The 27,674-nt window shown below is 42.9% G+C and overlaps 1 protein-coding gene across 5 annotated transcripts in view; it reads right to left on the bottom strand.

The window, feature by feature from the left end:
* The window catches only part of TTC7A (tetratricopeptide repeat domain 7A), a gene marked incomplete at its 5' end in the record, with an annotated part of 172,914 nt that overhangs the window by 138,580 nt on the left and 6,660 nt on the right, over positions 1–27,674 (bottom strand). For all 5 annotated transcript variants that reach the window (XM_080588231.1, XM_080588230.1, XM_080588232.1 and 2 more), the window contains 5 exons: positions 238–301; positions 745–905; positions 4,177–4,255; positions 11,260–11,381; positions 13,066–13,196. In XM_080588231.1, the coding sequence (XP_080444357.1) occupies positions 238–301; positions 745–905; positions 4,177–4,255; positions 11,260–11,381; positions 13,066–13,196 (557 nt within the window). The remainder of the gene's footprint in view (positions 1–237; positions 302–744; positions 906–4,176; positions 4,256–11,259; positions 11,382–13,065; positions 13,197–27,674) is intronic.

Raw genomic sequence — 27,674 nt, 5'->3', positions numbered from 1 at the left:
TGCAGCTATGGTGAATGCAGGTATTTCCTTTTCTTGACAACTCCCCAAATCCTTCACTGAAGTTCCGCCTAATAAAAGTGGTGTCACCAAGAGAAAGAAATAGCATTTCCTGTTCATCAGAAGAATCTTTGTTTATGTAGGGAAGATTCTGTAAACAAAACCAACCAGAGGACTCGACATGGAAATTTTAGATACTCCTTTTGTGCTATTAATATTACAAACTCATTTTTGGCTTACCATGGATTCACTGATTAAGAGGAGAAGAAGAGCTTCTTCTACGTTGTCTCGAGGGCAGTAAACGCTGAAAGACAGAACACAATTTTCTGAGGAAGGTCAAGAATTATCCTACACGCCTCTCTTTCTCATTTCACGAGAAGAGCAGTAACTTGAAACTTCTCATACATAATTCATTTGCTAGGTAATACCTGCTTTTTCAGGTTCACACAATTAAAAGCTCTGAAACATATCCTAGATGAGCTATTCTGAACCATAAATAGATTATTTCTATTTCATAGCAAAGACAGCTGTTTGGTTGGATTTTCTTCCTTCCTGGGGGGAAAAAAACAACATCAAAACACCCAAGGTTTAATGCTTTATTCTTCCCAGCAGGCCTTCTGATGAGAAGTCAAAACCAAGAACACACAAAACTACCACATCAATCAGTGACATAATTAGCAGTACTGAAGAGCATTCAAACACTCTTCTTCCTTCTGTCAATAACCCCAAATAAAAAAGAATGCTTACTTCTCTTCTGTGTATAGCTCGGGCTTCCGACAAAGAAGATTGCTAACGTAAGACTGATCTTCCTTGTTCATGAACTCAGGAAGAGGATCAGATAAAGGGCTCCAGTAACAGTCTTCGCTTAAGGAGTGGAGAAGTACTTGGGCTAGCTGCTTGGCTGCAGTCTAGAGATCAGTGAACAGTACAGAGAGAAATGCATCAGTGAAGCCTTCTCAAACACACACACACACAAAATATCGCTCCCGACGTCTCACCTTGGGAAGCAGATATACTAATAGCATTACAGTACCTCTTTTCAGAGTAGCTAAAGTTGCTGCTATAAAGTCTGCCACATTGGCAGTTGCTTCCCTCCTCCAAAAAGCCCACCCTTCTGCATTTACATGGTCTTGTTGCAATGCAATAGTTAAAAAAATAGCCTGACAGGAAGGGACACATTAGTGAATGAAAACAGCTGATTGCCACCTGGACTTTTGAGACAATCTCACAAGTGTTTCTATTTCAGAGTATGATGACACTCCACTGCTTTCTCAGCCTCAAAACTTTGGATGCAAGTCTCAGCCCAGAGACGACTTCTGCCTCAGGTTTAAAAGCACAACCCTGTAGCTGTTAGTGCATCTCCAACTGCAGCTTTTTACAACTTCATCTCTGGATTACTTCTATTTTTGTTGCTGTTGTTGTTGTTATAATAATGGAGGAAAGAGAGAAGAGGGTTAGGAACTTTATGTCAAGACAACAACATCATGTGCCCTTTCTGACCACTGAGCGCCCTTAAGTACTCGCTTTCCAGTTCATATCCATAGCTGGCAAGCTGGGCCCAAAAGGCACCAAGCTAAGTTGATTTTGCAAAACTATCCTTGGCATTTGTCTCTGTTTAGACTCACGTAATAAATCTCTAGCTTTTTGCATTGTAAACAGATGAACATGCAAACAAGCAGAGGGAAATCAAAGCAGGGGATATCTTCTGGGAATTCTCAGAAGCGCACTACTCTATGCTGCAAAACAAACGTCGCACAGCACAGAGGCAGACTGAAACTTCAGCCCCTCCGTCCTAATGCCTGCAAATATTTTTGAACTTCTCTGACTACTGCATATGTATTTTATGTGCAATTCATGCATTATGATAAGGTAAGAGGCTGCCAAGAGGCACTCTCTTAAATACCAGGGTAGGTACGACTGATAAACTGAACCATTACGACACTTGAGGTGTGACATCTGTAGGATCAAACAAATCATACTGAGGTTAAATAAAATTCAGCTCATCAGATGCAGAAAAATAACCTCTTTTAATACAAGATTCTTTATTGTCATCTACCTTACTACACACAGAGTCACTGAGCTAGTCTAAAACGCAGCCACACTAGCGTGTGTGCGCTCTCACTGTTTCTTCAGCACCAGAAAGGGAGGTTTCATAGCTATACCTAAGCAAATGGCAAGCTGATTTGAATGTATGGCAATACCTCAAAGAAATATTGTCACATACAACCCCCTGGAAACCCCAAGACCTTCCCTGCGCTTCTGCTGGCAAGTTACAGAAAGCCTTCTGTATCTAACTACGCTCTTCTATGCTTTTTATAGCAAGTAACCATGAGCAAAATGGCCTAGGGCACTGTGACATTAGCCAGTATCATTTTACCATCTCAGTGTGTAATTATTTAGTCAGTTTTACCCTAAGGAGCCAACTCTCCTTTATTTTTTTTTCCTACAGCATTAGAGGGGAGGGAAGAATATTATGCCAGCAACAGACAGATCTTTACTGTTTCACACAAAAGTAGGAGTACAGTTTGTGATAAGCCTTTCAAAAAGCAAGAACCAAATACTCGCAATGCCTTCGATTTTAACATACAGTACAGTAGCTGTGTAAATTAGCTTCACTCTTGTTTTGAATAAGACCAAACAAACCAGAACAGGCCAAGACTGTGATTTATGTTATTACTGCCTTTGGCTAAAAAAAGCATCATTATGCTTGGAGAACACTGTGATCCCACAAATTAGGAAGAAGAAAATTGCGTGTTTCACTTTCATGCTTGAAAAACTTGTTTAATTAAGCACGTTCCTCCCTTTGCCCTCTTGACAGCTCTTTAAAAACAAATAAGAAAAAGAAAACACAACTTCCAGTAAAATAGAAGTCCCAGGAAAAACTACTGGATGAACACCTTCAAGTTTCCCCTTAGGAATAAACCCCCCAGAGGTGTTGGATAGCTCTCCCCAGTTGCACAGGGACAGGAGCATTCAAGTGCCACATTCTGCCATGGTACAAGAACAGCAGATGGTTACACTCATTTCAGCATAACGGTAAAACAGATGAGCAAGAAAATCCCCCGAGTCCTGATCTCAATCTGGGAAAGGATGTGACCATTTGAGTGTGACAATTATTTAAGTCACTTCTTCTAATTCCCTGCACATTATTCCACGTGCATGTCTATTTTCCACTAGGCATAGGTGATCCCTGGACAACAAGAAGATTCATTTCAAGACCTGAAGTTCCAAAACATATAGAAGTGAGAAACCTAGGCAAAAAATTCACCCAGGTTACCCCTTCTGCTCATGCTTTCATTTTAATTCTGCATTTGCATAAGAAATAGACACACAGATCAGTCCATCCATTGGAACCCAGCACCCTCCATCTTCAAAATGCTAAGCAAAACCATGTCCACCTCTTCTCCAAACTTCTCTGGAATTACACAAAACACAAACAAAGATGGCTAAACTTGTTTTGTGTTTAGTTCAGATCTGTGTCAACACTTTTCAGGCTGCAGAGTTTTCATTCGTGTTCTCAAGACTGCTCTTCTCCATGCTGTTGATCTTGTCACATCCTGAGTAACCTTAGGACAAGATCTCTTCAAGCGGAGGTAAGGAAGGACCATCCAAGCTAAACTACACAGTTAAAGAGATATAAATAAGTTTCTCCATGATTTCTTTACCAGAGGCACTCAGCATAACAGGATACAGAAGGCAAATACAAAAGAAAAATCACTCTGTGCTACACTGTATTGAAAGGAGTTTTACATGAACACTGAAGCATTTGAGTCTAAAAAAGCCCTGTTTCATTGCAAGCACCAGAAGTACTTTCTGTTGCTACATGCAAAAGTGAAGAGGTATGCATGGACACACTGAAAAGCAAGCAAGACATTATCACCTGGGATAGCACTATCAAACTCAATACACCTCCATTTATACCAGAGTTAGAAAATCCACTGAAAAAAAAATAGATAAAAGTATCCCATATGCCCAGAGTTGAAGGCTCAGAGGTTTCAATTGGATAGCTCTCTGAATTAAGTGCATCACCGGACACATCACTCCCAGAAGTATTAAAAAAACAAACACAACAACAAGCAATCAAGTGAGGAAAAATTTGTCCAAACGCAGTGGTTAAGAAACAGAATTCCATCGCAGCAGATGACGCCCACCTTCCCAGCTCCCGTTCACTCCCCTTACCATTTTGAAGGTCTGAGTAGCTTTTGTTTCCACAGTCCGTAGTATTCCTCGCAGACTCCTCATTCCTTTCACAATATTGCTAATGGGAAAGCAGGAAAAAAAATATCATAAAAAAAAGCAAAAGAAAACGAGCACGTTAGATAGGAAATATTTTCATGGTGCACCAAAGCTGGGCAACAGACTTGGCATTCAAGCAAGCCAACAAAACCACCACTGAGCATGCAGTAGCGAGACGAGTCACTCCAAGGCAGACAGGACAATGGCACCGAGCGAGGCAGCGACTGTAGCATGCCTACTCCAGATGGCTTCCTAGGAGAAGATCACATTCACATTTGAGGAACAGAGGGGACATTTGGAAGCTTTTCATAGTTCATATTTATAAAGCAGATGCTTCTTCTTAAAAGCATCCACATCTCCTCTTCATACACACAGACTGCACTGGTTTGAATTATAGTGAGCTGATGGGATGCTTTTACGTGACGATTCCTTTTAGGTGGTGCTTAAATGCCTTGGGTCTGATGGTCCAAACGCATGATGAAATTACAGTGGTTTAAACAGTTTACTATTAGGCACCTAAAGTTGCAGGAACTGTCTGCAAGCACAGCTTAACCTACAATGAAAGTGGGTTAGGCTGAAAAAAATAAATCACATTCTGTGTACACGATGAGCAATTAAAGCAGTCTAGTTGCCAAACGGTATCTTAACCCTGTGTCCGAGCACTAAAAGAGATGGAGAGAGGAACGGTTGAACACTAGACATACTAGTTAGCACACTTGCAGCTTGCAAGACTCTTCCACGTTAAGAACAAAGCCCTAACACCACAGTAACTCCAGAATAGTCTAGCTCACTTCCATCGAAGGGTGGAAGCTACCCAAAGAATTACAAGCTACCAGTAAAGCAGCAATGCTGCACTGAATTAAAGACTTCCAGACCGGGAGTTGTACTGGTATATTAATTGCCACTTCAGCTTATTCCAATAAAGTTTTCCATGCAAGCATCACCTAGATTTCTTAAAAAAACAACAAAAAAACCCCCCACAACCATACAGCACAACCCATTTCTGTGACTCTGTTTAAAATTTTCAAGGTAACTAGTATGCACCCTGTTTGTGCCCACTTTCATGCACCGCACACTTTCCTGTACTCCGAAATCAATCGCAAGCATTCAAAGGAACAAAAATATTTTCTGAGGAAAAATAATGTAAGTTAACGCTGTTTATCCAGAGTACTGGCTACACAGAATGTCACCCTAAGGCTACAGTCACCAAGTCACGATGCAGATGTATGGTCTTTATTCCTACCAAGACCAATCCCAAAATTCTAAACTTGGAGTAGAGAATTCTCATCGTTACCTAACTGGTGGTAACCTACCGACAAGCATCGAAGTAAGGCAAGATAAAAAACACTGGTGATCCGCTCATCTGGAGAAAGTCTGATGCTGTCTTTTTTTTTTTTTCCCTTTCACTTTCTCCTAGGTAAAAGATGCACTCATAACTTATCCAGGAAAAAATTCTTGAGGAAATTTTTGCAAGCTGGACTTTAACGCTTCAGCAAGCGCTTCACTTACATGGCCAAGACACCTGGTGCATTTTTGTGGGTCTAGAAAAGACTATACACACAGGTATGCAGTTCTGGACCTTACACTGAGGAAAGCAATTAGGCATGTGGTGGTATTTACGCCCGTGAGTAGTCACACCAAAGCCCACAGAACTGTTCACAGACTGTTTATTGCCAAATACTCCGAAACAGGCAATTCCCCCAACTGAACAAAGAGCATCTGCCCAATCGCTCCCCTCAGCTACTTAATGAGTGCTGGCACGTCCTGTACTTCCTTGGGCTCCCTAAGAGGCCGGGAAGAAGAGTTATGCTGTACAACAGTTCCACAACATTTTCAGAAATGCATGTTTAGATTTCTTGTTATGGTAATGGTATTTTTCTTAAAGTGACAATGGATCCATTCACTAGCAACAGAAAGATCAGTGGCTATTTGCAAAGCCAATGAATGCCACATTCGGCATATACTTGGAGACAAAAAAAAAAACTAGAGAATGTGCTAAAAAAGACCGTTTTCTCCCCAGGATACTGGAGAACCATTTCAGTTCCGCTTTTTAGACAAGGCCATAAACCAAGTCAACACTTCATAGGAGAACCACTGTGCTCTGGAGGGACGGGGAGAGGAAAAGGAAGGAATAGAAACCACTGAGGTGAACAGAAGAATAAATAGCAAGCTGCTGCCCTTCCGCAAGCAGTCGGGGTTGAGCATGAGCCACAGGACAAACACCTCGAACACCTTCAGCAGAAGGCAGCGGTGCCCAGCGGGCGGGCAGGAGCCTCCCTGACAGGCTCTCGTGCGGTCAGGCTCTCCCAGAGGGCACTCGCTCCGGGCTCTGAGCTCTTAAGCCGGAAACATGCAAAGCATCTGACAGCAATACCAGTTCTACAGGACTGAGGATTTGCTTTGGCAGCCCGTATGTTTTGAACGTTATTGAACATTATTGAGCTGTCACAGGAGACAGTACACCTGCCAGCAGCTGGCAAGCACACCCCGCTGCAGGAGTTTGCCTTTCCACTCAGTGCTCCAAGGCACTGGAAGGCCAAAGAGCACACGCACTTCATTTTAAGCGTATGAATGCTACTCATGACTACAATGAGCTTACTGTTCCATTAACAGATGCCCTTCATATATTAAACGTGCATTTGATAAGATTTATGAAAATAGAACCTGAAGAAACAAAAAAGAAAAGCGGGTCTTTGAAAAGAAATAAGCGTGTGTAGATAAGCAGATGAGGACGTAAACGTAAGACCCTTGGCAATCCTTGGTGAATCCATTTGATCTTGTCCAGATCAGGAATTAAGCAATTCTGAGCCCCCCCCCCAGATTGGGACAGAAGACTACCTGGAAATCCAAGGTACTGTTAGCTCAAGTCAGGGCATCAGTAGCAAACATTAGGTCATGGAAATTAAATGAGCTGAAAGACTCCATACGTCCCTACTGCACTGCTGAGATGCCAGAGAAAGAAGTGAGGAGAAACAGGAAGGAAAAAGCACGTGGTCATTAAATGAACTGCCTTGGTTTTAACCACAAAGGTAGCAAGAGAAGTATTTTAAAAGCCATGATGAAATGTGGCTTAGGATTCAATTACATTTAATTTAATACAGAGGAACAGAAAATCATGAGTACAAACTGTGGCAGACGGCATCTTGAGTGGCTCAGTCCAGCTTGGCATGAAAATCCTTTTTTTTATTTTCCACAGGTACCCCCTTATAAAGGGTAATTAATTACCAGACTATTAGTCATATCACATTTATGTCATATTGTTTGGCTAACACTACATAAAATTTTAAGATGTAAGACAATTAAGAAATACACTGTTTTCTGTGCAAATTGATGGGAAAGAAATACGGATACTAAGCCGGAGTGGACCCAAAAGTAGGCACCAGAAGATCATGTTCTTATCCCCATTCATTAACTGTAAAAACCTAGGCACTAACAGGTGGAAGAGATCATATTCACACGACCGCATGGCAATTTGCAGAGCCACCTCTCTGGGGGAAAGCACACAAACAGCAGCAACACCGTTGCCTCTGCAAAGCTCCTTTTGCATCTCTCACAGGTTTCTAAAAATTCATACTCTCTCCTTCAACAGTGGTTCATGCAGAGGCATAAAAAGCACCCAATGACAACGACTCTGGATTCTTATGACAGATACACGACAAGTAACTACAACAAAAAACACAACATTTTCCCAATGGCAACCTAACAAGTGTGACCAAAAAAAAAAAAAAGACCACCAAAACAACAACAAAAGCTTAGCATTTATCTAGTTTCATCAAATAGACAGTAAGACTCACTCCCAAATTAATAGCTGCCTTTACTAGGTGCTAGGCTGGGAGGACTGAGGAGGGGATGAAGGGCAAGCAAGCCCATATAAATTCCTCAGAAAAGATTAGTATTCTGGCAGAGACTGTCCTACCTTTCTATATTAGATTTCACTGTAAAAATAACACATACATGAAGTTCCTCTTTCAAAGTGCCTTTCAACAGAAGCCTATAAAATTTCAAAAAGGGAAGTGAGAGCGCTAAAAAAAAAAAATATGACAGGAGGAAGGAAGAAAAGAAGTGTGTAAGCTTTCCCTCACAGGCAGTTTCATCAGGGTTTTCCAAAGTAATTCAGGTCCCTGACTTGAAGGCTCATAAGGAAATCAGATTTTTACTAAGTGTTTAATGCTTATTTTTTCAGAAAATCTTTTTCTTCAGAAGTGTCTAGAGCTTCCAAAACCAACAACATCCTCTGGAAAGCCCTGACATTTTTATTTACTTTGCCTTTGCTATTCCACACACAAACTTCAAATGCCATTAAAAGAGCAGCATAGAAATAACCATTATCCTGCACAGGTGAAGCCTGTTTGCTCTAAGCAAATAAGAGCATTTAGACGGAAGTCCCTACAGCACTATAAAATAATAATACCCATTCAATACAAACTAAAGGCAGTCAAGGATGAGCCTAACCTTCACAGAGAAGTCACTCAGATGTCAGAAGAAAATAGAACCCAGTGCAAACGCTAACATGAAAGGCAACAGGCTGCATCCTACAGTACGACAACGTCTGCCTGCCTATATTCTGCATCCACAGCATCAGCACTGGACAAACAGAAAAGCTTCCTTGGGATTCAGAAGGGCAAACTGCAGAAGTGTGCTTTCAGCAACGCAGTATTTTTTAAATAAATATCTCTTAACAGCATCAGGGACTGGCACAGCTGCAGGACCTGCTGGTCCTCATGGCACGCACCTCTGCTTTGTAGGGGTGTGCATGAGCGAGGGAGGTGCCTTCTTTTCACCACCATACACTACAAGAGGAAAGGGCATCCCTGATCGTGCTCCAAGATGTTGCCAGAAGGAACAAACACAAGCAGGACAACACCTCTCCCATCTCTCAGCTCACCTGCCCGAGGAGACATCAGCCCTCCTAAAGGAAATAAAGCATTTGCTATTCATTCTCTACACAAGTGCCACTGGGAAAGGACATCCCACCTCCTGGGACCTACCCCCCATCAGCCTGGGAGATCAAAGGCCTATTCCCTACCTGGACAAGCTGAAACCAACAATGTTTCTTTGAGCCTCTGGATATTGGGTGGAGAGATTCATTATATACCGGAAAAACCTTCTCCCCTCACCCAACCTCCCTTCCTTAATATATCCCAATGCTGCTTATGCCCTCTCGTGGCAGAAACTGCACATTAATACAAGCAGAGGGTACAGAAACAAGCTGGGGATTCCTGTTTGTCTTATTTTCCCCCCATTGGCCCTTTAATTTCACGGGATTTTGCTTCTGATTTGCACTGAAGAAGTGCAAAGCAAATGGAGCTTTGTTGGTGCCACAGCCAAGCCAGCTCCGAGGCTGTTCTTCCACCAGGAGAGAGCTACAGAGAACACTTTGCTGCTCGTGCAGCAATTCAGCTTATAATCAAAGCAGTGCTTAATTCACACACGTATTTTGTTTCCAAATTGTTTTCTAGTAGTTTTTTTTTTAAAGGCTATCATTAAAATAACGTGGGAAGGGAGCAAGTAGGGCTCCCAGTAACAGCTGAAACAACCCACTAGATATACTGAACTGATGAATACTGAATCTAAAATGCTGCTGAATAAAAGGAACACGAGTGAGTTCGTTATTCAAAAGGTGCCTAGAGGACATCAGTGCCATATGTTTTAAATGAGTTTTTATTTTATTGCATAGTTAATGAGCTTACTGGCAAGACCTGAGCTTTTGTTTGCCACCAAATCAGTAAAGGGCTAATAAAGCCTGCTGTTTTTGCTACATCTGGTCAACGACCACCTCACATGGGAAAACCACGTACCTCTCCCAGATTACTGAGATGATACTGAGACTATGCCTTATACTTATAACCTCGTACTTCTTTACACATAAACTTGTACTCAGTTGACTACACGGGTCATTCCATGACATCTGGGCTTTGTGAATAAAGCTTTTGGGTTAAAGAAGACTTACCTGAAGGCACCTCTCATGGACATGCTTGCAAGTACAACTTCACTGTACGTGCAGATTTTTAACCCTGGCTTCACATGAAACAACGTAGAACACCAAAGATGTTCATAGTTGCATTTAAATCGTTATTGGGGGAAAAAAAGTAAGAAAAACCTGAACAGAAACAGTCCCTTCTCAAACAGAGCCAAAAAGAGGTATCTTTTTTTTTCTACAGAAGAATTTAAGCTGGTTTTTCGCTATGATTTTTTCCCTCCCTAGTTTCCTTTCTTTTCCTTCTCCCCATATTTTTTCTTTTCCCCTTTCTTCTCCATTTCACTCTGAAGGAAGACTGAAGAAAAGGAGATAAAATATCTTTAGGAGTGAAGGTAAAAAAACCAACCAAGATGAAATACTTTCAAAAGGTGGTTTGCTTAAGAAAGTTTATAAAACTTTGACCAGTGACACTACACAGAGCAGTGAGAAATTCAGTATCTGATTCCTTAAAAACAAATGCAATAATATGCTACAAACACAGGAGTGGGGAAGGAAGAACTCTTACAAGTATTGTTTACAAGTGCTGAACAGATTGTCCCCACATGGCAATCCTTCCATCAACTACATGGAGTTTGAAGATACTGCCTGTTTTAGGGGTCACCATGCCCTCACCTACAGCTGAGGTTGGGCACTCTCTCTAGTAAAACCACACAGAATTGGGGTTTTGATCAGGACATTTAGACCTTAAAAAAATAAACAACCCTTAAGACTTGACTGAGTTCTAAACCAGGTCCTGTGGCTGAGCATTTAAAAAGAACTCAGCAGTGTTTAAATTCCACTCACTCTCTATGGTCAGACTCCCCTCATCTCCACAGGGAGCAAAGCTGAGTCAAGACAACAAAGTTGTTCTACTCCACCCTACTTGTGGGTCCGGAAAACTGAGAATTAGGATGGGGTGTGGGGAAGGGAGAGCACTAAGAAAACCTGAAGTGAGCCAGCAGCAGCAAAAAATGTCACAACAGAACATATGAAGAAAGAAGCTTTCATCTGTTCTGAGACAAAACATGCAGTACTATCTATTTTTATTAACATCTGCATCCACCTACCCCTTCTTTAAATGAGTCACGTAGGCACTCTGTAGAGCTGCTTCCAGGAAGTAGGACAGTTCAAACTCAGAGTACGTCATGTTGCTGCCCTTTATACTCCTTGAATGTGTGCTGTTTAAGGTCTGCAAGGAAAGAAACCAGTGGGATTACAGACAACTCTTTGAACTAGCTATTTCCTCATGAGCCAGAGATATTGCCAGTAACAAAATGTTACTGTCTTCAACCTTCAGATTCCTCCTCAGACTACTCGAAAACTTACCTTCATCAGCTATTCAAAAAGCCTTCCAAAGTCAACTTTAAAATGAACTATACGGTGACTTCCATAAAACATTCTGTGTCCAAAGTGAGTTTTGAAACACCACTTACTACTTTACACCTTTAATAAAGTAGAAAGGTGCACATTAATATTGAGGGCTTCAGAAATACTACTCGAACCACACAGATCCAGCATCTCGCACAGAAATATAAACACAATGTTTAAGTGAGTATATCCAGCTTAACATAATGTAAATATTTATAACAGTTAGTAAACTCTAAGGAGTATCAATGGAAGAATCTTAAGTTTTTGCTCTTTTAGCCTTACCAAACCCCTCTTGCTTTGGCTTCCTTAGAAACTCTCTCTTCCAGTAGGGCTAACAAACAGCTTCCATTGCTGTAAGCTGCACTATGTAGACTCTCCAAAACAGGAATGAAAAGGACCTGTGGACTTTGAGTACATGAATCCTGCATCCCTCTGAGTCCAGAAGATGAATGAATTACTATTCAAACTCTTTCCCTTCTTGGCATACACAAACTGTCAGTAAAAACATTTACAGTGCCCAGCACTGGCAGGAACTGGTCCTTCCGCAAGGAGAGGGCAGTACTTAATTTTAAATAAAAAGACAAGTAGCTTTTTCCTTACAAAAAACAGACCAAATAAATTGTTATCTGGCTTTCTTCATGTATTTTTGTGCATGTCCCAGGCTTATTTTTCTTGTTTTAATGCAATTAAAAATAAGATCTGGAACAAACACACTGTTGCTACTGAGAAGAGCAGAAATATTCGGTCAGAAGATAAAAAGCAGTTAAGTTACAGAATAATAGGCAACGTTCATTGCCTCAATGATGCTCGTGTCAAGCATAACGCGTGGCAGAGTGTGAAAACTTATGGTGTGTCCCTGCTAAATGCAAGTAGTCAAAGTAGCAGATATAGAGATCTCTAAGCATGTGCCCAGTAAATCAGTGGCATGGATTACAGCTCGAACAGAGCTCACAGTACCCAGCATCCTAGCCAACCACTGACTAAGCAGTTACTTGATACTGATCCAGGTTCCTCCAGTTTCACCTGGAAAAGGCGAAGCATTAGCAATTAAACTGCTATCGTCGACCCAAAAGGTTACTTTGAGCTCATTAGGGATCTCAATATCCAATGCTGTGTATCGCTTACATGGCAGATACGTAAAACATCTTGGGTTCCTTCATGGTGGCACTTGCTATGCAAAGCCTGTCATCCCTCCTTAGTAAGAGCTAAACTTGAGATAAAGACTCGAGCATATCTGAAGTATTCAAAGCTTTACCGCAGGCAAAACTGGTTTCTACACGTCATGCTCAGAAGAAACTGGCAGAGACCAGATAAACAGCTGTTTTGCAACTGCTTATACTGAAAAACTCAGCCCACAGAAATGCTAAGGCACTTCATTCTTTCAGACTTGTTCTCATGCTCCTTGTCTATGATCACTTGGCCTTTCCGCCACCAGTTCTGCTGTCAAAATCCCTCGATGTCCCACCCAGGTCACCAGGTAACACCCTGAGCACACTTCTTCTTACCTTTTCAAGTTCCTGCAAGTACACTTGGGCAACGACACACGCAGTCTCGAAGCAAGCCATGACCTCCTCCTCCCTCTCGCACAGGCGAGCACGTGAGGCGATTGAGTTGGTTGAGCGCTCCAGCGACAGACCTGCAAAATAGCAGCACCCTCCTTAACTGCAGCTCCCAACAGCAGCATAGCCATGCCATACTTTCGTTTACCAGCTGACAGGAAGGCTTTTCCATTTGTAGGCTTCTCCCTAGTTTTAGGGACTTTTAGGAAAAGACCCCAGGAAAATAAAATTCCTACACATGCAAGGCATTTTTTGTCATGCTGCTCTAAGCTATGGTACCACTGCATGCTTCTACGGTGCCTTTCAAACATTTTATGAAGAAAGGACATACAGTCCCCCCTGGCAGGGACAGGCAAGCAGAGAAATTATGGCCTGTATTTCCAAAAATGGCTATAGATTTTGGGTGCTTCAACACAAGTGCTATTTCAGAAACACCCTGGCACTGGATTTGAGGATTTCTAAGTGTCCACTATTCCAAGTGAAGCTTTCAGTGGCAGCAGTTTTGAGGAACAAACTTGGAAAAAGATAAAACAGAGTTGGAAAATCTGAAGCCTCTTGTTGAAAGTCTAAGCACATGCAAATTGCACATGGACACACAGCAAGCTCTTGACAAGACACAAGAGACTCTTTAACTACAAGGTCACCCTCCTTTCCACAGAAAAAAATAATCATTTTTTGTACTACTCAAACTTTTCTTTGTGTCACCAACCAACTCCTCTTATAAATATACAGCATGTTAATTGGAGAACCACAGCTACTGCCCCTACACCAGAACTCTTTATTATTTGATCCTTGTCTGGCATCCCACTACTATATCCTTTATATCTCTAGGTCTATTTGGAGAGGCTACATATCTGCACACTGATTTTACTCTGATCTACGTAGATTCTTAAATTCTTATGCCACAGCGCATCTCCACAACACACCCCTGTTTGGCAACTCAGGTCTTGTACACCAAACCAACTGCGGGGATGCCCAGTAGCCCATGCAGGTTGTAAACTGTTTAATACATATTTCCCAATAAGTTTTATGTATAACACTCCCTAATAATAATGAAAAACTTGTAACACAAACTCCTGGCCTTCCTGACACAAATCCACAAGGTATGAAAGACGAGCTGCCTGGACAGGCTCTCCAGAGAAGCGATTTGGACCACTGCAGCATATAGCAAAGGACTCTGCCCCACGTGAGGAGCTACAGCACGTACACCAGGAACCACACACTCTCCTTGTCCCACACAGTCCTGGGCACCTCAGCACAGCTCACTTTGGGAGTCTTGTGGCAAACTGCTGTGAGGTGGCCATGGGGACTACCCCATGGTGAACGCTGTGGTAGGAGCACTCAGGCTGGGGAGCGTGAGGTTCCTAGGCAGCCTCAGCCTTGTTTACTTCCCACATTCAGAGTTTCTGTTTTGTCCCCTTGGTAACTGCACTAGGAGTTTCCTTATCTCATGCTTTGCAATCGAGCCAGACGTGAGCAGTCACTTCAGTGGGTGCAGAAGAGAAGATACCCCACAGATGCAAGTTCAAGAGGTGGCTCCCCACTGCCCTCTCCCAATTCAGGGGTGCACAGCCCACTCCAAAAGGACCCATCTAGGAGAAACACACATTGGGACCTTGCACCTTTGAAAATCCATACCAGACCAGAGCAGGGGAAGTGGATTTACAGATTAACACAGTGGTTTGGGTTGGAAGGGACCTTAAAGCCCACCTGGTTCCACCCCCCTGCCATGGGCAGGGACACCTCCCACCAGACCAGGCTGCCCAAAGCCCCATCCAGCCTGGCCTTGAGCACCTCCAGGGATGGGGCATCCACAGCCTCTCTCATTCACCACCTGTTCCAGTGCCTCAACGCCCTCAGAGTAAAGAACTCCTTCCTTATATCTCATCTAACTCTACCTTTTTTTGTAGTTTAAAGCCATTCCCCCTTGTCCTATCCTATACCTCCTGACACAGAGTCTCTCCTCAGCTTTCCTGCAGGCCCCCTTTAGGCACTGGCAGGCCGCTGTAAGGTCTCCCTGGAGCCTTCTCTTCTCCAGGCTGAACACCCCGATCTCCCTCAGCCTGTCTTCACAGGACAGGCGCCCAGCCCCCTTATCATCCTGCTGGCACTCCTTTAGACTCATTCTAATACTTCCACGTCCTTGTGCTGGGGGCCCCAGAGCTGCATGCAGGGCTCCAGGTGGGCTCTCATGAGAGCAGAGGGGGAGAATCCCCTCCCTCGCCCTGCCGGCCCTGCTGCTTCTGATGCAGCCCAGGACACGGTTGGCTTTTTGGGCTGCGAGCACACACTGCCAACTCATGTCGAGCTCCTCACCAACCAACACGCCCAGGTCCTCCTCAGGGCTGCTCTCAATCCATTCTCCGCCCAGCCTGTGTTTGTGCTTGGGATCGCTCTAATCCAGGTGTAGGACCTTGGCCTTGCTGAATTTCATGAGATTCACTTTTTTTTTCATAAAAAACTTTCAAACTGACAGTGCTTGGGAGACAATAATTATCTTGCTGCTTTTCACTAGCCCCCTTTCTTTATTGTCTCCTTTCTACTGACATCCATCTTGTATCAGAGAAACAGCATCCCACAGATTTTGTCTTCCAGTCCATTTCTGAAGTCTCTCACTTTTTAACATGGGGTCTCCCCCCAAATTTCAGAGCTTTTATTTCCTCATCTTGTTGCTTTGTAATGAAGGAGAAAAAAAGTTAACTCTCTATACAAAAAGAGAAAGTATCCAGCAAAATTACATCAACTTAAAGTATTCTTCTCAGTTCCATCTCAGTTTTATCTACCTCTGAATATCCAGCCATTCCCCTTAATAGAAAATAAATTCAAAAAAAAGTGTTGCATTTCAGAGGTATCATCCCATGAAGCATAAATTAGCGATAAGGAACCTGAAAGAAGCCCAGTACAAACCACTGACATTCATGCACATCCAGCATCTAATCAGGCTGCAAGAGCCATCCTAGCACAGCCTGCGTGGGGGCGGTTATCGTGGGAGATGTCACACAGAGAGAACAGGCTGATAAAAGCCATTTACATGCATGCTACAGCCCACTGCAAGGAGCTACTATCTCTAAGCTCTGAAGCGGGGGAGGAAAACAAGCAGCCTCTGCCAGCACCGAGTACTGACAACAAACACGCCATCCATGCAGGCAGAAAAACAGAGGTGGGGCCGATCGGAGACAGGGTAATAATATTCCTTGCCACAGTAAATACAGAGCAATATATAATGTATTAAAAAGAGATACTATGCTACATTGCACGCATTTTTCCGCTTGGAAAGGGCGAGAAGGAAAACTGACCCACATGATGTGAAATTAGTCATAGTGCTTTCTGCTCACACTGTATGTGCTGACCTGATGTCACCAGCGCGCAAGATCCTCTATGGAACCTGAACAAGGCTATTTGTCCCTACCACAGAAACACAAGAAGAAAAATCAGAGCAAGCAGACTGCAAATCCAGCAGACAAAAGGAAGAACAGAAGAATAAGAGTTCCCTACTCCTGCAGCCACCAGTTCAGTTCCCACAGTGCAAAGCCCCAACAACTGCAGATTTGCTCGAGTTGCAGCTGCGTGTGGACAGCACTATTTACAAGCCCTCCAGCCCTGAGAGCATAAATCCCACCAACTCTGCTCTGCTCCCCAGTTATCAGCACAGAAAGACCTTTGCAGCATAACATACATTTTCAATTCAACTCAGTTCCCAAAAAGCTTCAGAAAAATCAAAGAGCGCATGGTACTGCCACAAGGGATTTAGCAAGAAAGCGTGGCCCTTACTGAAACAGAATTAACTTCTAAGTAAAGTATAAAGTTATATGCTTTCTTGGTAGCTGGTTAAGGTAAACAGACTTAGGTATTTTGTAAAAACAGTTATGTTAAGACAGTAACAACTTATAACTTACCTATGCCAAGATTTTTCTCATACTAATCAAGTGCCCCAATTTAAATACACACACACACTTATATATGGAAGATACAGCTTTCAAATAGGGTATGCCTCAGGCTGAATATTTAAAGAGAGACTTGTTTCCAAATCATCTTTTATAAAAGAAAGAACTCTTCCCACCCACTTCAGAGGCAGTAGCTCTCCATGCATAGAAACACAATTTTTCCTTCCTGAATAAAGAAAAGGCTCCCATCCACTTCTTCTAGTTCCCCTAAAAATTCATCTCTGGCTCTTGATCTGTCTCATCTTCGCTTCTTCTTTTCCCTTCTACAGTTAATTTGCATTTATGCCAGAAAAACACACACCATAAGGCTTGTAAAAGGTGTCACGGACTGAACGAATTTCTTCCTAGAGTTGAAGTGCACTGCTTTTCATGGAAACCTGAAAGGGGACATTTTGTGAAGGCTTATTTCCACTTTCATCTCACCCAGTCCTTGCCAAGGGAAGAAAGCATACTGCGTGGCTGCAATGCTCTGAAACGTTATTACCAGAACTGGAAAAATACATGTGCAAGGGGACATGAGAGCTTAGATTCTCAGAGACAGAGATCACAGGAAAATTCAAGTTGGAAGGGGTCTCGGGAGGTCTGTAGTCCAACTTCTTGCTCAAAGCAGGGTCAGCTCAGGCTCATCAGGGTTTTATCCAGTCTGGTTTTGGAGGCCTCAGTGCACAGATGGAGACTGCACAACTGCTAGTGAGAAGAGAAGGCTAAAGCAGCTTGTTTCTTTTCTTCCAGTTCATGAACTAGTTCCCCAAATAGCAGCATTGCTCCAACTCAGTAGGAAGGACATACCAATCCACTCATGGGTTCTTATTTTCCTTTTAACACAGACTTCCATGCATTTGGATGAGTTAACACAGCTGGGAAACAGAGTGTTTACTGGTGGAAGAATTCAGGGTCAGCAGCAGCACACTACTTTAAACCCCTTTTGCCAAGTGTTAGCCTGTGGCTGCTAAAGCCCTGCAGCCCAGCTGCAGGGGCAATTTAATGACAGAATTAAAGAAACACCACAGTGCACGGAGCATGAAGCCTACCTGTTGTTACACCTGTGTCAAACACAGCTACGGGAACTCAAAGCAAAAAAGAGCTTCGGGTGGAAGTTACAGCCCTGCCAACAGCACCGGCCCCAGCCTCCAAGGCAAGGACCTGCGTGCGTATGCCCTGCAGATGGGCTACCCAGGCCAGAAGCCAGCGTGCCACCAAGCTGAGGACATGCAAAGATTTTCAACAGGACCACAAATAATTTGTCTTGAGGTAAGGTGGTGGGCAAGCACAGCCCAGGAGCTGGCTGCGCGCAGGCACTCAGCCCGCTGCAGGCTGCTGGTTTGACATCGCAGCAGCCTGGATTGGCTTGACATAGGGCAAGACCCAGTGCTGCGTATTATTTCTACCACAGTTCACAGCAGCTTAAATAATTCACATCATGGGTCTTGACACTCCTCCCCTCAGCAATTAAGTTACAAGTGTTCAATGACGTTTACTTGAAATGCAAACAGAGGAAGCGGGGCAAGAAAGGCCTGGAAGCCCTAGGTTTCAAACACACCATTTATATTGTGCCTAGTGCAAGAGGAAAGGGAAGAGATAGAACTTTTGGTTTGCAAGAAAGCAGTGCAAACTTCTTGCCTCATTACTTCCAATCACTGCTACACAGCCCTTCACTCACCGCAGTCCATCATAATCCTGGGGTATCCTTTGTCTAAAAATCTCAAAAGCAGTAGCTGACTGTTAAAATGAGGAAAAACTTCTTGACAGGGTTGCCTGTGAAGCCAGAAGGTGGCAAGCACATCTGAGATGCCACCTCAGTCACCCACCCCTGATCAGTTCCACGTAGGCTGTGCACACCTCGCTGCATTAATCCAAGGGTGCTGACTTTGCTGATATATCAAAAGGTGCTGCCCGGCTGCTGGTTGTTCTTCACAGCAGATCTTTGAACCTGGACTTCAACCTACAACAAGGCAGGCTCCAGGCTTTTTGATCACACACTCCTAACAGCAAGAATTTTACTGAGCATGTATTCCCAACATACATATTTTTAAATTATCTACATGCTGCTGTACATAGTGCATTATAAAACACACAAAAATACAAACCAGAAGAATGAAAAAGTTAAAAATATTGCTTGCTGTCATGAACTGTACAAAACTTTGTTCTCACTAGAGAAATGTTAATTTTTAGGAAGAACAATGTGCTTGATTATGGTTATTTTTGAAAAAAAATCTTGATTTAATGCAGATACATAGACTGGAAGGTCTGGTTCTAAGGTAAGTTTATTTTAATACTTGGTTTTAATGACTATCATTGCTAACAAAGATATGTAGATCCAAAGAGAAGTGAATCATTAGCTGCATCTACCCAAATTTTTATTTATTTTTTTTAATTCACTAGTATATTTACATCTTCCCTGGTGTCAGTCAGTTGTTCTTACAAACAAAGTTATTAACAAATGGGTTCCAAACCAAATGAAACTCTTATTTACACAAATTATAAACAGGTAAGAAAACTGTATACACGTAAGAGTTGTAGGTGACATTTTCAGCACACACCAAAAAAAAAAAAATCACGCTGACTTGGAAACATTTCCAAACATCTGTTCTAAAACCAGATGCCATTACTTCTTCAGTTGTTAAAACATCACCTTTAGCTTGAAGGGACAGACAAAATGTGTTTTTTCCATTTTAAAGATACCCGCTAGGTAGCATAAAACTGACAGATGCTTATCATAACAGAAAAGATCTGCAAATTTGTAACGTTTATCTTTGCAAAACAAATGTATAAATCATCTTTAACTTCAACTACTCTTAAGCACTTTGCCATGAGACCACCAGTGAGTTTGTGTGTGGCACAAACGATTTTCGGGGTCACTCCCCACCGCTTCTTTAAGTATTAGAGAGATTCTACTGTTTACAGGTCTTGTGTTTAAAGGAAATAAGCCACATTGATATACATTCCTGTATTACTCCGTGCATTTCTTGCCCTCACTTCTTTGCAGCAACAGCTTACTTACAAACGGTGGTGAATGAATTTCATGTGATGCTACTTCTGTAACCTAACACCAGAATTCTATTTTATTACCAAAGCAGCTGCTACATTAGTGATTAAACTTGCACAGCTTTTTTTTTTAAACAAACGTTTTTATTAAGAAAGTAATTTCGTTTTTAGTATATTTCACTACTGAACCAGAATTTAGCAAATACATTAAGCTGTGCCATGTTAGAAACATCTGTACTTTCACCAAACTGTATAGCAAGTTTCCCACACCATGTAGTTTGTTCTAATACTTGTTTCTTCAGGTCTTCAGTGTCTTCTATGTGTCTCCCAACACTATTTGCTGATGAAGGAACACGTTTTAGTTTTTCACCATATTGTCTTCTGTATATTATTTTAGCCATTTACCACTGCGGGAAGAAAAAACGCTTCCCCAAGGGTATGTGATTTTATCTTTTGCTATTGAGAAAGAAAGCTCAAAAGAGGCTTCTAGAAATTTATCATGAAGTTCAGTGAAACGTTTGAGGTATTGAATTGAGTACTGCTGGACTTCAAACATCACTGATTAGATCCGATTACAAGGTAAAAGCAGGGATTGCCTAATGTGGCTAATGAAGAGCTCTTATTAGGAGAAGTGTCAGCTCTGCCATTTTCTTATTGCTCACTTGTGCTTGCATTATTAGTACAACATGCAATCCACAGTTCCTTTGTGGGAGTCTTTAAACTACTTGTCCACTTCACGCTGGTTAGTTCAGCTAAAGCCAGGTAATGCAACACAAATGCAATTCACTACGCACATGTGAACTGCAATATGCTGAGAGAACGAACAAGTGATGGTGGCACTGTGAAACACCCACTCTTACCTAGGACACTTTGTGGACCATGCGACACAGGACCCTCTGACTCCGACATACAGACTGGCAAGGATGCCAGTGTCAATCCATACCAATCTGGATTCCTTTTTTTGTTTAAAGAGATAGAAATCTATACAAATAGAAGTTTAGTACTTTCCTCCTATACCCCAACAGATCATTTTGTGCATGACATGTCGTCCAGGACGTGCACATCCCACTTCACAGACCACTGCTGTAACACACTAATTGTCCTGGTACAAGTGGCCACCTCCATTCCACGATACATCTGATGGCAGTGAAGGAGATGTCTCTGTTGGGGTGATGCTCTGAGACACAGCAAAGAGGTGAGAACAGCCTCAAAGGACTTGGTCAACACCATCCGCATACTCCCATGGCAGGCTATGAGAATTACATTTTTCCCTGGTCTAAACACAGCAGGCAAAAGCGGAGTAGAAAAGCAAAGTGGATTGGGGGCAATGGAGAGAGGTGGCGCTGATGACCAAGTACTGGGACGTACTGTTTGGGCTCACTGCATCGCTGACACCAGTGAGAAAGTTCCCGTGTAGCTGCAGTCGCAGTCACTGAACTGGACTAGCCCACTTTCATGTGCGCTTTGGGAGCAGGAGAGAGAAAATGGGAGGGTAACGTAACTATGCTGATTCATATCAAGCACTCAAGCCAATTCTACTTAAGGAATATTAGAACAGACATAGCCTGCAAGGACGAAGAGGCTTGTTCCCCTGTCGTTTAAAAGGTTGTCAAAGACATCCGGAGCTTACTGCAGGGTAAAGCAGCAGATGGAAACCCTCCCAGAGCCACTGGCCACATAGCATACCCTCACGGAGCAGAGGGATGCAGGAAGCTGGGAGCAGTGCACAGCCACAGAGAAGAGCTTGCCAGTGACCACAACGCTTCATGGCAGGACATAAAGCATCAGCCCCAGCCGCTGTGACCACTCGCTGACCCCCACAGCTCGTGTCAGTAACACCCAGTGTGTGCACACACCACTGCCTGCTACACAGCACAGCCGCAGCTGGGGAATGGCATCAGAGCCACCTAACAGCTACCTGTGGCTTGGCCACCTCGGAGTACGCTTGTACTCCTCAGGAAAGCACGCGGCAACTACTCCTGCACCTCCTGATGCTGCTGGCCCCCCAGCTCTAGGGAACTAAGTCACAGCACAGCAGGGAGGTGGGGTTTTACGCACGCACGTGCAGCCAGCACAAGCTCATCACATGCTTGTGTGGGAAGAAGGGAGTGGAAGAATAACGTGATAAAACCTTAGAAACCACAGACAGCAAATCACACTAATGAAACCCAGGAGGGTATTTATCTTTTTCCACTTTCCGAAGTGGAGTCATCTGCATCTGGTTGCCTATAGGTATCCCCCTTCTCAGAAGTCTAAACCCACACCCTGGCTGCATTTGTGCACAGCACGTTGCACAGAACTACGTCCAAAGTGCAAACAGAGAAAGACCTCAGCTAGCCTGTCTGACAGCAGAGAAGAGCTGACGGAGGTTGGCGGTGAAGCCAGCTTCCCTGGCCACAGCAGGCAGCCTACAGACAGCGAGAAGGCCGGGGCTGGGCCAGGCTAGCTGCTCACAGCAGAGCTGGGAAGCAGGGGCACCGGGACACACAGCTCCCCTAACTAACGCTCTAACAGCCTAAGAGCAGCTCAACTCCCAAACTTCTGCTCCACTCTCAACACCCAAATAAGACACAGCAGTACTCAGCCCTTTTATCAAGGCAGCAGCACCTAGGAGCTGGAGCTTTTGCCCATCAGACAGCTACTCTGATGGCAGCACAAGTAAACAGCATGCTTCCTGTCTGGCTGGCGTGACTGCAAACAGCAGCGCTTTGAAGATATACAAGGTGTAGAACAAAGTCTCGCTCCCTCTGATGTGAATTAGCACTTAAAAGCTGCAGTTTTTGTCAAACAAAAGTGAAAACAAGTTCTGCCAACAAAGCGTCTTACTCGCAGGGAGGCGGTTTTCAATGCCAGATTGTACCATACGTTCTTGTGGCTGGGAGGCAATTTTCCCAGTGGTCAGGCAAGAAAACTCGCTGCATTATTTAAGCTCTGTATAGAAGAGCCCATCTCCCCACAGATCCTAATGCCCAGAGATGAGTACCACCCATTTTTAGTCATCAGATGATTCCAGCATAGAGGAATGTGTCCCGCCTGCCCCCCCCCCTATTTTTTCCCCCTTTTAAAAGGGACGAGAAAGCAAACAAATTATTTTTCCTCCACGGCAATTCTACTTTGTCACAGCAGCTGAAAATACTGACCAAAGCAACCTCAGTAGCAGCTGCCAATAGAACAGCAAGCCGTTAAGGAACAGGAACAGACTACTGCATGCCACTATTTCATCTCAAAAGCACCATGCAGGTTAACAGAGCTGCGTACTGCCACCTGTCATCCTCACAACCCCCATTACCACCTAAGCATAGTATGCCTGTACTAAAAAAGCAAAAGAAAACTTTGAGTTAGTTTTTCCCCAACTTTAACCCCAATCTGTGCTTCTCTCTTCTTAACTTTGCACCCAGTACAATTTTGGCTCTTCAACAAGCTTTCCTGAAGACTATGAGGAAGGACCAGAAGTGGTATCTTCAGGAGAGTCCTGACTGAGCACTACCAGGAATTCAAATGCATCAGCCAACGCTGTCGTTTGCAAGGTTGCCATCAATGGTTTCTACGTCAATACAGCACTAATGGGGGAGAGGTAGTGAGGGAATTCGAGCTCTCAGGATTCTCCCTGCCCCTTACAACCTACCACCCATTTCTGCTATATGGTGCATCCCAGCAAGCTGTTTCCAAGTCAGCCAGAAGTAGCAACGTGGGCAGGATGTACGTTCATGTGTGGGGCAGTGCTGGAAGGAGAGAGGAAGAGCTGCATTCCCTCTTTTTGCCACTGCCAGAACTGGAAGCCTTCCTTACAGTCATGAGGCTACTGAACAATAATACAGAAATGGATTATCTTTATCTTGACATGTGCAATTACAGCATGATTTTTACTTTCCTCTATTAGTGCCCAGAAAGGCCATAAAGAATTATTTATTTGAACATGGAAAAATGTCATCAGCCTTCCAATAATCCCCTTCCTACATCTGTCTCACTTGACAAGACAAGGCATTTCCTTACATAGTAAAAAGAGAGCATGTGGGGATCTACAGCAAAGCTTTTCTTAGAAGACTTCAAGAACACTTAAGATCAGCCTATGAAAAGATCCCCAGGAACAAGAATATGCATAACCATATTTTTTTGCTATTTGTTTTTTTCCTTCTCCATCCAGCAGTCAGGATATTCTAAACATCAGCCTAGGAAAGAAAAAATGCACCTTGCAAAACTGTATGCCCTCTAAAACAAAGAGCAAGCTCAAAAAGCATACACATGGCCTGAAACATGCTTTTAAATCATGACCTGGATTAAACATGCTTCTAACAAAGAAATTAAAAGTGTAAATTCACTTTGAAAAGAGGGTTATGAAATAGATGACCCTGCAAAGCTACATAGCATTTCTAAACTCAGCTTATCTGCACTTGAATTTTTTCAAACCAGGGGTACTCAATTCTTCCACTCAGCCTGTATTCCTGTAGGCTCAGTAGTTTTAGTATTGCCATCTCATTCAACAAAAACTAGGGTGGACAAAAATTTCATGTCAGAAAAGCTACCTGGAAATCTGGTTTTCAGAAGGCCTACTTTAAGGCTGCTTAAGTTAAAGCCCGTAACACAATACTTCATTATTTGAACAAAATACATCTTTGCACTGTGTGATTGGTAGCATTAAGTAAAAAGTAAGAGGAAAAGTTAGTGGCTCAGGATCTGAAATCAGAGTCCAGTGAAGTGCTGAAATCAGTCTCTAAAATAAAGGCTCTTCCATGGAGTAAAGCAGGAAGTAAACAAAATCCTTTTTCCTTCAGTTCACTCCATTAGTTTAGTTAAGTGACTAGCTTTTGAAGCTGAAGAATCAACAAGGCTTGGATTACATAAAAACAAATGGGAAAGCTTATTTTCCACCTTTAAACTATGAATAAAAAAACAAAATGCACACAAGAAACCTAATGCTTGTGTTGAACGTTAGAAGTATTGAGTTCAAACATTGCCTATACCAAGTAAAATTCATTTAACTGAAAATATTTTTTTTAACAGAGCAAAAAAGTTGATTTATCAGAACTTCGCTCCACAATAAATCCATTTTAACTATATTTATGCTAATTAGGAAAAAATGCAGCTGAATACAAATCTCACCTAGGAAATTAGTCATCCTGTAGAAAACAGTATTAAAAAATGATGAATGACACATAAGCAAATGTCAAAATTAAAGACTTCAAAGAAGTGTATGAACAAATGGGCAAAGTATCTTCTGATTAGCTAGAAAAAAAAACAATTGAATTGCCAGGCTTATGTCTACTGAATGCAAACTCACGTGTTTTTAATAGTTCTGCAAACCAACAAAAATACCTTAAGAAATAAATTACAATGCACAAGCACTAAGGAAGTTTAATGAAGATGATATTTAAAAATTTGAAGCATAAATTGACCAATTTAAAATCATAACTAGAACCAAGTTTTTAAATCAGCTAAGAGATCCACCTTTCTGTTCATTATTTCCTAAAAGATTAGTTTTTCCTGTTTATTACTGTGCAATACCATCATTTTCCATCCACAACATTATTATAACCTGTAAGACATCACTTCCAGTATTACAAATCCTAGATAGATATGGATAAAGCATAACGATATCCTTCCAAGCAATACTGACCTCATCATAGAGGTTTTAAAAGATACATCCCTAAGAGAAACAGAAAAACACAAGACCAGCAGTTTGTCCTCAAAGTGAATAGACAGAAAACCCAAAAAACCCATAGTGAGCTGAACCAAACCCAGAACCCTAGACGTACACACTTGGTTGCTCAGCACCGTGAAGCTCCGGAAAAACCCTCATGTGTTGGATTCACAGTTCTGCTTTCAGCAGTATCACGGCTCTTAGAACGGTGCGCGGCTTGAAGTTCACTTCTCAATGCAGCAGAGTTAGCATTGTGATCTTACGGTTTTTCAGAAGTACCAGATTACAGCTCTTAAACATCTTCAAATTACTAAAGTGGGCTAAAGAACAACATAAATGATTCAAGCCACTGAGTAAATTAAAAAAAAAAAAGCCCATTTGCCTTGTACATGTGACTCGTGGTTAGACTTGTTAAAACAAAACGCAAACTATGATCAAGGCTTCTCACAGTTGCATTATCATCTAATGGCCTCTTCAACGTGGTTTTTCCTGAGATCTAAAAAGGCTGAGCTTACACTGCAGCCTTTTGATAGAACAGATCTCTTTCTAAAGCTTATAAAAAAACCCAAACCTTCAGAAACGAGTTTACCAGGGATTCATCTCGCCCATCCTTAGACACCCACAAACACGTTACTCCGCAGCCCCCTTCCAGTCAGCAGAGCAGAGGCAGCACCGTACGAGGCCATGTGCTCCAGCCCTCTCAGACAGAGGCAGTGGGACTATTAAAGCGCCGCTTCCCCATGAAAGCAGCTAGAAGCCCTTTGCAGTCCTGTGTCGCTGCTGATTTGGCCGGGGCTCTGCTGGATGCGGGGAGCTCCTCTCCGTGGGGCTGACTCACCTCGCAGCAGCTCTGGCACCACACGCCCTGACGAGAAGCGCTGCGGCGAGCCGAAGGCGCTGCCAGTCCTAACAGAGACGGGCCCACAGGCCACGTCAGCCCTCCCTGGGCCGGCATGACTCAGGCTGGCAATGGCCTTCTGCTACAGCAGGTCTCTGCCCACCCTCCCACAGCACACCAAGAAGGGCCGTGCACCAAACGGCTCCGTAACGGAGGAGACTCCTCAGGCCTACCTGCATACCACCTCCCATCTTCATACTGAGGCTTTAGCAGTAAGAGAACCAAGCACAACTCCATTAAGGCTAACCCAAAAGCTTTTTTAAAAAGAAACAAAACCACCGCAAGTATATCGTTCACGTTATCTTTTCCATATTTATACAGGCATAAAAACTCTTCTATAACAGCTTACACTGGTTCTAACGCTACAGAAAAGGACTGAGCCAAGAGACAAGTTATCCATGGGAGATCTTCCTTCCTTGCTTTCTTCGGTTTTGCCCGACTCACAATGACAGAAAGCAACTTGCTTCGGTACTCTACGACTCAAACTTTGCACCTGTACGAGTAGCTTAAGCTTCATATATTATTTCATTGACATTCGTATGGCATTATTTCAATCACACTCACTTTAAACAGCCAACTACCAGAGGCAGCAATATGACCAGAACAAGTACACCATTTGCATTTCTGCAGGGATCAGTGACGTCAGCTGGGGAGTGGAAACACCCAAAGCACCAAGCAAAGATAGGTACCTATAACCCTACATTATGGAAATATATTTGGTTCTGAACATCATAACTACAAAACCTAACTTATTTACAGAGCCATTCTACAACCTGGGAGTTTAGATGAGCTAAGTCCTGGCTACAGATACACTTTGCTTTGCAGAGAGTTAGGTTATGACCAACCCTACTATACCAGGAAGATTTATTCACTGGGAGCAGCCGGGGGTCTCTGCAGTGTGCAGTAAGTGCAGCAGAGGCAAAGTGGCAGTTACGTGTGCTGTTTGGTAGTTCTGCTCATTTCAGATGGACAATGCCAGGTAACAAAGCCACAATGTGTCCCAAGTGAATATGCAAGCAAGTTTTATTACTCAATACTGTTTCCTGCAATAGACAGAAAGAACTGTTTGCATCATAGAGCCAAGCATAGG

The sequence above is a fragment of the Anser brachyrhynchus genome, assembly GCF_964034855.1.
Source record: "Anser brachyrhynchus genome assembly, chromosome: 3".
NCBI lineage: Eukaryota > Metazoa > Chordata > Aves > Anseriformes > Anatidae > Anser > Anser brachyrhynchus.
This window is presented reverse-complemented; position numbering and strand designations above follow the sequence as displayed.